Source organism: Pinus tabuliformis, chromosome X (assembly GCF_031772625.1).
Source record: "Pinus tabuliformis cultivar Carrire ecotype Pingquan chromosome X, CPIR1, whole genome shotgun sequence".
Classification (NCBI taxonomy): domain Eukaryota; kingdom Viridiplantae; phylum Streptophyta; class Pinopsida; order Pinales; family Pinaceae; genus Pinus; species Pinus tabuliformis.
In genome coordinates, this window is record NC_142308.1 from 394,118,845 (window position 1) to 394,133,615 (window position 14,771).

At 39.7% G+C, this 14,771-nt stretch overlaps 1 protein-coding gene across 4 annotated transcripts in view; it reads left to right on the plus strand.

Annotated features, from left to right (window-relative positions):
* The window catches only part of LOC149140189 (serine/threonine-protein kinase EDR1-like), a 499,775-nt gene that overhangs the window by 195,701 nt on the left and 289,303 nt on the right, over positions 1–14,771 (plus strand). For all 4 annotated transcript variants that reach the window (XM_089447023.1, XM_089447024.1, XM_089447025.1 and 1 more), the window contains one exon: positions 8,211–8,312. In XM_089447023.1, the coding sequence (XP_089303149.1) occupies positions 8,211–8,312 (102 nt within the window). The remainder of the gene's footprint in view (positions 1–8,210; positions 8,313–14,771) is intronic.

The window sequence follows — 14,771 nt, forward strand, 5'->3', positions numbered from 1 at the left end:
ACATCGAAAGGAGGAGCTCTACAAGCAAGTTGAAGGTACCATGATCTCTACTAAAGAGCAGAGCGCTGCTGTTGGAAACAAGTCCCTAGTTCAGAGGAAGCTTGGAATCAAGTCCTTGGATGGAGCTTGGAAAAGTCCTTGGATAAGAGGGAGTTTGGGTATATTCCTTCTATAGGAATGAGTATATCTTCCCTAGTTGAGAGGGAGAGATAAACACATCATTCTTCTCTTCATGTTGTGAATAAAGAATGGAGGATTGGATAAGCATCTGAGATTGGTTCCGATACTCTTTGAGGATGTGGTAAGGCATACAAGATGTAAGAGTGGTCAAAGAGGAAATTCCTTGAGGATGTGTTATTCCAAGATAGAAATTTTCCTAAAAGGACATACCTTGTGAACACCCTTGTGGGGTATGTCCCTTGAGAGACAATGTGTGAAAATTCGGAAACTCGAATCCTATTGCAGCGACTGGAAATTATTCTCCTAACTGTTAATAAAATTTAACAATTTATGTACTGTTTCCTACAACAAATACTGAACAAATCACACTGCAACCTACACAAATAAAATTGTGGAAGAATAAATGTTGGAAGAAATACTAGCACACACACATAAAATAACATAGTTAGTTTTGGACAAATGTCCCTGGAAAAACCCAACTTGGGAAAACCGGTGCAACAGTGAGGGTTTTATTTTATTATGCAACAGTGATATCTGAGTACATCTATGGATGTCCAGCTGGCAATCCAAACAACAAGAAAATATGGAAAAGATATTCCCTAAGCAACCTCGACACTCGTGCTTCCTGCACTCACGTTCTTGCACTCATGCATTCCTGCACTTGCACGTTCCCGCACTCGCGTTCCTGCACTTGCCTAACTGCACTCGCGTGTTCCTGCAGTCACGCGTTCCTGTAGTTGCGCCCCTGCCCTGGGAATAACTCAGTGTCTTGCTACTGCCTCTTTGAATCTGGAAATCTTCCTCCGGATCACTGTCCCTGCCCCTCACTGATACTGTGTCCTTTTGTAGCTCGTACTCTACTGTAGCTAGCCAGATCTGCACAAAGAACTGCTACTCAAGTGTACTTCTCCAAGTGCCCGTCAACTTCTTCTTATAATCCTTGGTTGGGACTCGAACAACCAAGATTAAATCGTAATCAATGGCTAGGATTAACTTGAAGTCGATCTGTGTGAGTTTCTAGAACATTCACACCTTGACTTAATTAATTATGATTAATTAACCATATCTGCTAAGTTTAGAGTTAGGAAATATTAAAAAACTAGTTAATAATCTAATTAAGTCATTTCTAAGCGGAATTTCCAGAAACGATTTATGGGTTTTGGAGATCTCATGCATTCTAGCCTCTGCACAAAATTTCAAGGCTAGAACACATCCGATGCTACAAAAGCTACCACTCCCTCTTAGCGAGGAATATGTTCTAGTGCTCTACTGCACATCCTGTGACAACACCCTGTCTCTCCATCATCTCCTGTCACGCTGCCACACTACCCACCAACCATTGCGCAACTTTGATATACGCTGCTTATGTGCTGCTGCTGACCCTGTTGAACTGCTGCCAACACTGCATCTGCGCTGCAACTCCCTTTCATCTATAGCTGCTGCAACTGCAACATCTGCAACTGAAAGGTATCCTAAATACTGAATCATTTGTGATCAGTATGATGCATCTGTCTCCAGAGTCTTTGACTGTTGCTAGTATCTGCACTATCACTGAGGAATTTGTGCTGCTGCTGACTTTGCCCTGTGCCACCTGCACTGCTGCCAACTCTGCGCTGCACTCCTTAGCGTTTGACTGCTACTAGACTCTGCATTTGTCACTTTGGCATTTGACTCCATCTGCTGTCATTGATCCATCTTGCTACTGAATACTGTGGGCCTCCATAGCAAGGTATTAATCCAAGAGGTGGACTGCTCAAGGATTTGGAGTTTTGGGACTCTGATTCAGCCATACTACTGCTGCTAGCTCTGCACTGCTGTTGCAACTACTGCAATAATGAGTCTGATCTCTCAGATCTTGAGGCACTAGCTTCCATAGGGTTGCTCCCTCTGAAGCTACACTCCCTCTGAGTCTTGATCTCCCAATGGGAAATCTCTTTGCTCTGTCCTCGCAACTCGCACTCTCGCCTTGTATTGAAAACTGGGCTGCGAAGTTCTGCGCTGGGAATCTTTTGGTTGGAACTGTACCTACATACTGCAACTAGGCAATTCGTATTGCCTATGTCACTGCATCTAGCTCTGCGACTGCCTCCCGGGTATTGACTGCAACTAGATCTGCAACTGCCATCTAAATGACTGACAATGCCTGCTGACACTGAATACTATGATACGGTGGGCCCCTATAGCTAGGTGATGGTCCTGCTGCAACAATCTGGAACTGATCTGACTGATCTCCTTGTTGCCACTATGTTGGACCTTGCCCGTCTGGAACACTGGAGTGTCATACTCCTTCACCTGGATCTTGTGCCCAACTACCTCCTTTTGAGCCCAGTCCCTGGCTGGGACCCTTCCTTTCTTTGCAACCCCCACTAGACAACTCACACTTCCTCTGGTACCTATCTCCGACACTGGAAGTCGATCTGCGACCCAGATCTACATTCTGGTTAACTCGTATGACCTCCAATGGAAATCTTGTACGATCATCCCTGCAAAGATGCAAAATCTGTGAAACTCAAAATTGGAGAAAATAAACTTGAAAATCTCCCTCTTTCCCTTTGCTTGGTTGCTGCTTTTGCTATTCACACTCCCTTCTGGAGTGAGAAGATCCGCTCACAACTACTACCAATTTGCCTGGAAAAATCAGATCTCTAAAGTTCGAGATCCACTGAGAGAATTTTTCCCTCTGTGTGAGCTCTTTTTCCACCCGACGCTAGCTCTGCACTAGCAGACTGCCACAAAACTACAGCGTCCAGCTAGAGATCTTCTCTGCGAAAGTAATGGGCTGCTCCCTTTGCCTCTGGAATCCCTCAATTTGGAGAGATCGAATTTTTCTATCCCTAAGAAAAAATCAAATCTCCTCAAGGAATTTGGCCTCTCGGCAAAGTGATTGCGATGCCCTGTAGGGTTTCAATCTGCTGCCCACACTAAACAATGAAACTCCTTTATTCGCTACTGAATTCTCTCGCTGATCATCTGCTCTCGGATACCATGTGAAAATTCAGAAACACGAATCTTATTGCAACAACTGGAAATTATTCTACTAATTGTTAATTAAATTTAACAATTTATTATTGTTTCCTATAGCAAAAACTGAACAACTCACACTGCAACCTACACAAATAAAACTGCGGAAGAATAAACGCTGGATGAAATGCTAACACACACACATAAAATATCACAGTTATTTTTGGACAAATGTCTCCGGTAAAACCCAACATGGGAAAACCAATGCAACAATGAGGGTTTTATTTTATTATGCAACAGTGATATCTGAGTACATCTATGGATGCCCCACTGGCAATCCAAACAACAATAAAATCTAGCAAAGATATTCCCTAAGCAACACCTGCACTCGCGCTTCTTGCACTCGTGCTACCTGCACTCACGCTTCTTGCACTCGTGCTACCTGCACTCATTGTTGCTGCACTCGTGCGTTCCTCCACTTGCATTCTTGCACTGGGAATAACTCTGTTGATTTGGGGTAGCATCGGATGTGCTCTTGCCATGAAAATTGGTGGAGAGGCTAAAGCACATGAGATCTCCAAGACCCAGAAATGGTTTGGGCAGATTCTAACCGCTTTGGGAGATATTAAAATAATTAATATTTTTAATGGAGTTCCCAAGTCTAAACTTAGGAAAAATAAATATTAATGGGTATTAATATAAAATTGGCTTAGAACTTTCCAAAAGTCATGGATTAAGCCAAATCTAATCTTAGCCATTGATTAGAGATTTAATCTCGGCCGTTGAAGTACCAACAGTAAAAGTATAAGAAGAGGCTTGAGGGTCAGTTAGAAAACACACTGAGGGAGACTAGTCAGTTCGATTTCTAGAGTGGGGTTAGCTAAGAAATTCGAACTAGTGGTCTGGAGAGCAGCAAAGCCTCTCAGGTAGACGCAGAGGTTGCAGACTGTGCAGTCATTGGACAGCCTGCGTGGGTGATGCAAAGAGGCCCAGTTCTGACGCAGAGAGGTAGGGGCTGACGTAGAGGGTCTAGGAGCTACAGAGAGGTCAACCAGGCTGACACTGAGACTGGGGGAAGTGCTGAATAATTTTCTCTCTATTGGGTACACTAGTTTGGCACCCAGTTGTACTGAAGAATTGCTGAATAATAAAATCCTCCCTTGCTGCACCGGTTTTCCTACATTGGGTTTTTCCGAGGACTGATTGTCCAAAATATTTGTGTCGATGTGTTAATTCTTGTGCATGTGTTTGTTTCTGTATTATGATGTGATATCTGCAGCAAAATTTATTTTCATGTTTACTGAAGGATTTTCATAAATAACTTATTGGGAAATAAATAGGTAAAATAAATCAGTTGTTGCAATGATAGAATTTTCACAAACCTCTTGCTACTGCCTCTTCGGATCTGGAAATCTTCCTCTGGATCATTGTCCCTGTGCCTCAACTAACACTGCATCCCTCTCTGGCTCGAACTCTATTGCTGCTAGCTCGATTTGCACAAGGAACTGCTGCTCAAATGTACTTCTCCAAGTGGCCATTGACTTCTTCTTATAATCCTCTGTTGGGACTCCAACGACTAAGATTAAATATTAATCGATGGCTAGGATTGACTTGAAGTTGATCTGTGTGAGTTTCTAGAACATTCACACCTTGCTTAATTAATTTTGATTAATTAACCATATTCCCTAAGTTTAGACTTAGGAAATATTAAAAAACTGGTTAATAATCTAATTAAGTCATTTCTAGGTGGAATTTCCGGAAACGATTTCTGGGTTTTGGAGATCTCGTGTATTCTAGCCTCTCCACAAAATTTCAAGGCTAGAACGCATTCGATGCTACAAAAACTAACACAACGATGATGGTGTCTATCATTGATTGGTCTCCCCAGCATTGTGCTCTGATGTTGTGGAGTGGCAGAGCTGTTAGTCAAGGCCTTGCTATGTGACAATGCTGGTTGGTATGATGAGATGCTAAGGTGTAAGCTAAGGAAGTAGCTTATGAGATGGCTTACCAATCCTACTCTTCTTATGAAAATTATTCAGTTTGAGAATGTCCAAGTACCTTGTATGGATTATGAATACCTCCTTAGTTAAGAGGGAGTGTTGAAATATGTAACTAGGTTCAGTCTTCATAATGACTTAGGGAAATATTTAAAAATTGGTTAATAATCTAAATGAGACACTTCTAGGCGGAATTTCCAGAAACGATGTTTGGGTTTTGGAGATCTCACGTATTCTAGCCTCCCCACAAAATTTCGTGGCGAGAACACATTTGATGCTACAAAATCTAACACATCACTCTGACACATGTGAAGAGGAGCTAGGGCATTCTGAAGTTGCAGCAAATCAAAATTTCAGTCATCAACACGAGTTGAGTTTTGGGTCAAAAGGAAGTCTCCCTTGCAATCCGAATTGATAAGGAGGAGAAGTCATCTCAAGCGAAGGAGAGAGGACTAAATCACCATAATGCTCACACATGTCACCTAGGGTTTCTGCAGCAGGGGTCGAAAACTACAGGTCCGAAATTTTGGTCAAAGGTGAATTGGAAGCTGTTGGAAGGAAAGTTTGACTTGGGTTGTGAAAGTGCTTCAAGGGAAAAATTTGACTTGGTCTTGGAGGGGCCTTGGTCAAATTCGTTAATTGAAGTTCTGTAAGAATAGAAGAGTTCTTGTGGGTTTTCCTCTCAACAGGAGAGGTTTTGGCCTTGGCTGATCACCTATATCTTGTGTCCTCTTGTCTTATTGTTCTTTATTGTTTTGGTCGCTGTTTGATGATAATAACACTAAGTATACTCAAGTGAAAGAATAAACTAATCAAGTTAAGTAAAAACATCCCAATCAGTTATCAAAGTAAGAGAAATCACCTAATCTAGCTGCCACTAGATTTCTCAACAGTTTCTAGGCCCACATTTGGAGGCAGATACATATTCATCATCACTTCGTGCCTATTTTGACGAGGTCATCGTTCTCCTTGAAGAATTGGTTGGTTTCTTGGTGACTTGGCACATCGTTCATGGAATGTTTGACTGACTTACCTCTTTATGTCTCGACATGCTTTATAGGACCACACATGCCATCTTGGAGATTATTTTGCAAACATGTTGATGCATAGTGTTGGATTAGAAGGGGATTGTTCTTTCTTTTATTCAATGTTGCAAACATTGGCATCGAGATAAAATCGGCAAGGGTCCAGAAAACCAAAGAATTGTAAAAATTGGGAAAAAATCGGTAAAAATGAGCAAACATTAGCAAAATTAAAAAACTACAAAGATTAAAAAGGTCAGGAAAAAAGAGTCAACAAAAGTCTACAAAAATTGTATAAATCATGATTTTTTTTCTTCAAATCGCGACTTTTTTCGCATGGTTTGGATAAAATTGTAAAATTTTCAGCAAAAGTAATCAGCTAGGCCAAAACTTCACAGTTTCACGATTTTTTTGTGATAAAATCGTCATGTTTGCAACACTGATGTTATTTACATTGCACATATTGAGGCCTTGCAGTTACTCTAGAATCCCTATAGCCAATCATCCAATTGAAGAAATAATTTTAGATCTAGTTGCAATATTTTCGACACTCAGTTTGGCTATTTACATGCTATATTTTGTGATTTTGAGTGTATCATTTTGTTGGTTTTGAGTTTCTGCTGCGTATTTGCACACATAAATCCAATAGCACAGCCAACAATTCACTTCTCCACCTCATCCTTTGACCCTAGAGGAGGCACTGGTCTTCACTTGTTTGGTTGAGGTACTAATTGGGAATCCTTCCTTAACATTTTTAGAGGAAGTTGGGCTTAAAAAGTGGGGTTTTGGGATGAGGTGACAGTGAGACCTCACCCTGTGTTTCCATCTTAGCATGTTGCACACACCTTTGCAACCCTGCTGATCTGATTGGTGACAATTACCACACCATGGATTTTATTGTAGGTATCTACATAAGGCGACATACTTCTTCCCACATTGCTAATGTGCACATCGCCTCTACACAACCTGAAAGTATGACATACCTGCTACAATGTGCATACAGGGATGCCTTTTCTTCCAGTCTCTCCCATAGTTGTATTTCAAGTTATAATGTTGATGTTGAGGTTGACCTTCGTTATTATGTGTGTTATATCTTTTTTTAAGTGGATAACATTATAGCACCTAGTAGTGTTTTGAACACTCCCACTCTTTTGTAGTCACTGATTGTACTCTCTAGTTCCATTGACATATTCCTTGGTGATTTGTGGACATTAAAAAAATTATCTCATCTTATGTCGTACATTTTATCTGTTGTCCAGTATGCATGTAGGTCAGAATTTCTGTCTGATCCTCATAAGGTCAGATGACTAGCTGATGAACATAGATTCGTCTTAGGATTGAGAGAAAGAATGCAGATTAAGGATTGGTGTCGATATCTATGGGTCCTCTCATGTGGCTGGAGAGTTTTTTGGCAGTAGACAATATAGAAGATTGAAAACACTAATATTAAATAGGTTGATTATTAACAAGAAATGTTAAATGCAATGAGTAATGACTAAAGGGAATTGCAAACAATGATTATGTTATTAACATGCAATCTAACAAACATATGACCAACAGAAGATAGCATAATGTTCTTAGCAAAATGTAGCCTTGAAAACTTTAATATTCAATAAATATAATATTGTTCATGATTTGGGCACTACTAGTAATATTAGGATGTCAAATGCTTCTCTGTTTTTAGGGAATTATCAATTTGATTTATGTGATTCAAGTTATAACTGAATAAAATAGATTAGTTGAGCAATTCAGATTGTCAAGGAAATCATGATGTGATTCTCAATGTAATTATTGTCTTGCTTTTAGCAATTATACTGATTTGGTAGTATGCCATAATGTTATCGCACGGGTCATAGCTAGTTAGCATAAAATTCTGTATGCATTTTTTATAGGGCATGTTATAAAACACTTATTTTTTTTTTCAATCAACATTATTATAAATTTATTCTGACTAGTTTTGTTGTATTTTGTTTGTGTAAGAAATGCCCTTATTTTTGAGACAGGATGAATATTGTATTTTACTGAGCAAATAATTTACATGTTACAGCCCGGACCAGTCTCCGCAACATATTGTTGCTGTAGGAAGGACTTCGACAGTGGCTAGGCGGAATTCAGTTTACTCTCCCCACAGTAGTGGTGGGAATGAAAGGTATCTCCTTTTTCTAGTACTTGTTCATAGTAGTGGTTGGAGTGAAAGGTATCTTTTCTTCTCTGTACATGTTCACAAGGATTGAGCTTTATGATTTTGTATTGAGACTACTGTTGCATCTCAAGATTGTATTTTTCTTGGTGAAGTTCTGTGGAAAAATGTTCAACAGGCAAATTTTGATTTTGAATATATTTGTTTGCAGGATATGATATTTGCGGAATATTTTAAATTTTCTATTTGTTAGATTATATAACATCTTTTATTTTAGTTAAAATTTTGTTGTCTCTGTATCAATACAAGGCATAGTTATGTTTGGATTAAAATATCTAAAAATATGCTTTCAAGTTGAAGGGGACTATCTGGTATGTCAATTAATTAACTGGAGTGCTTTTGAGTGGTATGAGAAGTATTTTCTCCTCATAAATGGTAATGATATATGATTTTGATGTATAATTGCATTACAGTCGGCCTAGCAAAACTTTAGTCTTATGAAGGAAAACTAATTGCTATATATTGAAATAATGGCTGATTTTGAACATTAACTTTGAGGACTGATAACATGTTAAATATTGTTTAGAAGTGTGAAATTCTAATAATTACTTTTGATGTAGATCTTCCTTTAACTTGTTCCAATATATCATTCAGCAATTATATTTCAGAAATTCAACAATAAAGAACAGTAGAATAGTGGAGATCACAATGCACAAAAGAGAGACAAGATTTACCTTGAGAAAACCCACTACGGGGAAAAACCCAACAACCTTTTCAATAGAGAAATTCTTCTTGTTCAATGAAAGACACACCTAGACCTATGGTCAAACCTGGTCTTCTCCTCCAAGTCAAGTCACCCAAACTGATCCTGCACTTTGCTCTTGATCTTGCACTTCCAGAATTTCAGCCCTTCTGAAATAGCCAGTTACCCAAAATTTCAGCCCTGCATCAGTTGCCCTAGTAATCAAAATTTTTTTACCCCCTTCCAACAATTGCCCCAGAAATTGCAAATCACAGAGATAGAGATTCCTTCCCATGTGCGAACTGCCTGAGAGAGATAAGAGAGAGAAATTCAGTCTTTTTCTTCGTCCTCCTTTGTCCTTCTTGACCTTCACTCACTTTCCCAGAAACTGTCTTGAGAGAGGAATGCGAATTGCCCAAATGAGGATCTTGAGCTGCCTTTATATAGGAGTATGTTTAGGGTGAATGGATGTCTCTTGGCTAGGAACGATTTGACTTGGGCGGAAGCCGACATGTCACTTTTGGAGCCAAAAATTTCATTTTAAAAATTCAAATTTACATCTTTTAAAATTCACAATGGGATTTGACTCAAAATAATTTTTTTCTTTGATTCAAGCATTTATAAATATGCTTTACAATGATAAATATCATTACATCTAGTGACCAAAAGTACATTATGAAGATGAACCATAATTACAAATTCAACACTCCCTCTTAACTAGGACAATTGTCCAAAAATCACTGTGTTGATGTGATTGATTCTTGTGCTTGCATATCACTGTTATTTTTCTCTATGCTATTATGTGATAACTGCAATAGCATTTATTTTAATGTTTACTGAAGGGTTTTGTAAATAACTTATTGTGGAAAATAAGTAGGAGAAATAAATCAGTTACCGCAGTAGAATTTCGTGTTCAAAATTTTCACATGGTATCGGAGCAGAGATCGGGCAACAGGATTAAAGAATATGTTATGAGTCAGGAGCATGATGCTGAGGCATCAACTCAAAGGGACTCACGCAGATCTCTAGAGAAAGAAGATAGCACGAAGAACATGGATCATGATTATTCTATGTTAGCTTCCAGACTGGAAGAAGATGTTACTTGCCTAGCGAGTTCTGCCTCTTCTGAGGTTTGGTATATAGATAGTGGAGTTCCTTGGCATATGACAAGAATACGAGAATGTTTTTCGAACTATTAGGAAGAAAGGATGAACTTCCAGATCACCATGGTAAATAAGTCAAAATGTATCCCCGTAGGAAGAGGTATTGAAGTCTTTCAAACAAAAGCAGGGGATCGCCTTTGAGCAACCAATGTGCTGCATGTGCCAGGATTGGGAATGAACTTACTTTCTGTATCTCAGCTTCAAAACAAGGGCTATGATGTTTTCTTCATTAAGGAGAAAGTATATGTCAAACACCCGAGTTCGAAAAAGAAGGTCGAGATTGGAGTCAGAAGTAACAGGCTGTATAAATTACAGTTAGAATCTCCAATGGCACTGATATGCAACAGTGGGGAAAAAGATTTGAATGAACTATGGCCTAGGAGGATGGGACACTTACACCATGGGGCTCTAAGAATTCTCCGAAGAACAGTAACAGGAGTTCCAGAAGTGAGTACCAAACGAGATGTTGTGTGCAGAGGGTCCACACTAGGCAAGTACGCCAAAATGTCATTTTCCAGTAGTAACAATAGGGCTAAGAGTGTTCTAGGATTGATACACTCAGGTATCTGCGGACCCATGTTCACAAAAGCTCTTAGTGGTGCCGAATACTTCGTCACCTTCTTTGATGACCATTCCAGAAAGACTTTGATCTACTTTCTAAAAACCAAGGATGAGGTTTTTGGTCGATTCAAAGAGTTCAAGGCTCTAGTTTAGAATCTGACAGGAAAGAAGATAAAGATATTGTGCTCAGACAATGGTGGAGAATATATCGACAAGGACTTCACTGATTTTTGCGCAAGGGAAGGCACCAGAAGAGAGTGGACAACTCCCCATAATCTAGAGCAGAATGGATTAGCAGAAAGGAAGAACAGGACTAATTGTGGGTGTAACTTCTGGAAGAAGACAAGGATCAAACAAAAATGATCTTAGCCATTGATTAGCTTCTAATCTGGGCCGTTGAATGTCAACGAGGAGATTATTTAAGGAATCTTGAGGGTCACTTGGAAGGACACACAGAGTGAGTTCAGAAATTCGATTTTCCGAAGCAGAGCAACTGTCGAGAGAATTTCGATAGTGAGCTTTTGTAGAGACAACTCCCAATGCGAGACAACTCCCTATAATCCAGAGCAGAATGGATTAGCAGAAAGGAAGAACAAGACTATTGTTGAAGCAGCTAGGCAATGTTGTATGATCAGGATATGCCCAAGTTTCTATGGGTAGAAGCATACAACCTAAGTCGCACGAAACGAGGAAACGGGTACGAGTTTCCGAAACGGGAAGCGATACGAAACGTGACCTTCCCAAATTTTGGAAATGGGGAAACACGAATATATATATATATATTAGGACATTTAAGAAATATGTGCAATCATAAAGCATATATGATACATTCTAATTTATTACATTATGATAAAATTGTTAATTGTCAATGCATAGACTATAAGTCTCTAAATTTACATCACATTTACTCATGAATGATCACATAATGAAAATAGAAATATCCAAAATCAGCCACAAGAAATTTCTAATTTCTTGTCTCGTGCTTGATTGGGAGTCTCCTCCTACATAGTCGAACGACCTTAGTGCTCTTGATTAAATACAAGTTTCATACCCTAGTACCCTACATGCTCTTCATTATTGGGAGTCTCCCCCATAGAGGGCTTGGTTCTCTTGATTAAATACAAGTTCCATACCCTAGTACATGATAAAATCCAATGGAAACATTGCAATCCCCCCAATCCTAAAATCCTGAAAAACAGGTAAGTCTGCTGGATTTTGAGTGAGATCTAAAATTCTACTTTCTCCATATGAAATCCAATGAGGGCGAAACCACTCTCAAACATCTTGAGTCATTTCATGGTAATGTTAAAAATTTAAGTAAAAGGATGAAAATGAAAAATAAAGGAGAATATCACTTTTACTTTAAGAATTTAACATTACCATGAACTGCATATCAACACTAGGGCAAAAGTTCACTTTTATAACTTTAGACAGGCATCTAGAAACAACTAGAAGTCACTAGAATAACCTAAAAATAAATTAGAAAACAAATAAAAAAAAAAGCTGAAACGTGAGTCGTATGGCCCTGAAACGCGTTTCAGGCTTACTGGCCATGTTTCAGTTTCGTGAAACGTGGCAGTACGGCCTGAAACGCATTTCAATGCCGTACCATACACGTTTCAGCGTTTCGTACCTGTTTCCGTACGGAAACACCCCCTTGCCCTACGTTTCCTGCAACATAGCATACAACACGACTGTTTATGTCCAAAACAAGACTCCTCATAGGGCATTAGGTAAGGTTACTCTGCATAGTGTCTTCACCAGTAAGAAGCCCGAAGTGAGTCATTTCAGGATATTTGGGAGTTTGGTATACTGTAGTATACCCGAAGAAAAGAGGAAGAAATTGGATCAGACTGCAGAGAAATGATATCTTGTGGGATATAGCGAGAATGCTAAGGCATATAGAGTCTATCTTTCGGGGAATAGGAAGATCGTAATTTGATGGGATGTAAAGCTCATGGAGGACAGATCTTTCAGGAAATCCTGAGAAATGCCTTCTGAAGAGCAGTGAAAGGATGATCCATTGGTCTATCCACTTCGACCAGCAGAAACTAGCACGAGTATTTCTCCTAAAGGAATAACACAGAGATATCACAATAGGTGGAGTCTTAGGAAGAAGAGGAGTAGATAGACATACCCATTACTAGTGGAAGAACGAGCTGGGAACTTCAATAGATACTACGAGATGTAGAGGATTTCGTCGGTGCGCCCAGGAACGAGAAAAGGGAGCGTAGGCAGCCAGACAGATACCAAGCTTTCGTGGCTCAGGTTGGAGAACCCTCTAGTTTTCAGGAGGCCGTTCAACATCAAGTATGGGTAGATGCTATGGTGGAGGAATACAGTTCCATAATGGTCAATGATGTCTGGGAAGTGGTACCTAGGCCTCAGGACAGGTTAGTTGTAGGTTCGAGATGGCTCTACAAAGTCAAATACGTTGCATACGACAGTGTGGAAACATACAAAGACAGGTTTGTGGCTAAGGGGTATGCTCATAAGGGAGGGATAAACTAAGAAGAAACCTTTACCCTAGTAGCTAGGTATACTTCTATTAGATCTGTGATATCCCTTGCAGCACAGATGGGGTGGGAGATACACCAAATGGATGCCAAGGCGACGTTCTTGAATGAGGTGATAGAAGAAGAAGTATACATTGAAAAACTAGAGGGTTTTGAGACACATGAGAAGAAATCTCATGTATGCAGGTTGAAGAAAGCCTTGTATGGGCTTAAATAGGCACCTAGAGCATGGTATGGTCAGATTGATGGGTACTTGCAGAAGATGGGATTCGTCAAGAGTGATGCAGATCCTAACCTCTACTATCTAGTTGTAGAGAATGAGCCTCTAATCCTGGTGTTATATGTGGATGATCTATTTCTGACAGGCTCATCAAAGATTGCAAGGAAAACCTAGCTACAGAATTAGACATGAAGGATTTGGGACAAATGTATTATTTCCTAGGGTTGGAAGTTTGGCAGCAGAAGGGTGGGATTTTCCATGGACAAGGTAGATACGCTACAGAAATTTTGAAAAGGTTCAGAATGAAGGATTGTAGACCCAGTGTTGCAGGAATCGCCCCCCCCCCCCGGATCCAAAGGCAGAATCGCGGATCGATCCGGAATCCCCAGTGGAAGCGCGGATCCGTTTTTGAGGTGGCGCGATTCCGGGTTAAAAAAACGATTCCTGCCATTTGAGGTTGCGGCCCCCCGGAATCGCGCATCCCTGGACGCAACCTTGACGCAACCTGGACGCAACCTGGACGCAACCCACCAATATGACATCATTCTCATATAGGATTCCTAATACCATATAACTTGAGCATTGTAGCCTGAATATACGGTCTTACTGCTCTGAATACAATGTCAACTCAATGAATATACATTGAAAAAGGGCGGGTTGCGTGGCGCAACCGGAAGCGCAATCATCTACTGAACTGATGGATGCACTTCTATATATTCATATACTGTACCATCATACATAGGGATGCCATACATATTTGTGAGATTGATACACACACACACACATAAATATATACAACTGTTGAAGTTGAGGTCATGCATATACTGCTGTAATTAGAACATAGCAATACCATACTCAAGCTATTTGAGCAGTGATATCCATACATAATGCTAAGTGCATATAAGAATGAAGAAGTCTCTGCTTATAGGTTTATACCCATCATTGCCAATATTGGGAAGCCATACCAATATTGATCTATATGAGAAACGATAACATATATATGACTGAAGCAAGTGACATGTCCATATTGAATTGATGTCATGAACAAATGTCATAATGCAAAGAATCATACTGAAGCATATGCCAATGATCATATGACACTATTGGTAAATCATACCAGGAGCAAGAGCATAGCCATATAACGAACGTCCAATTATTCCAGAGGTGCAGTATCAAATTATCAATACACTGTGAGAGTAGATCTGAGAGACTTCCTTGTAAAGTCTGCAATTCTTGCTAATGTAGTTTGTTGCCCTTACCTTGCTT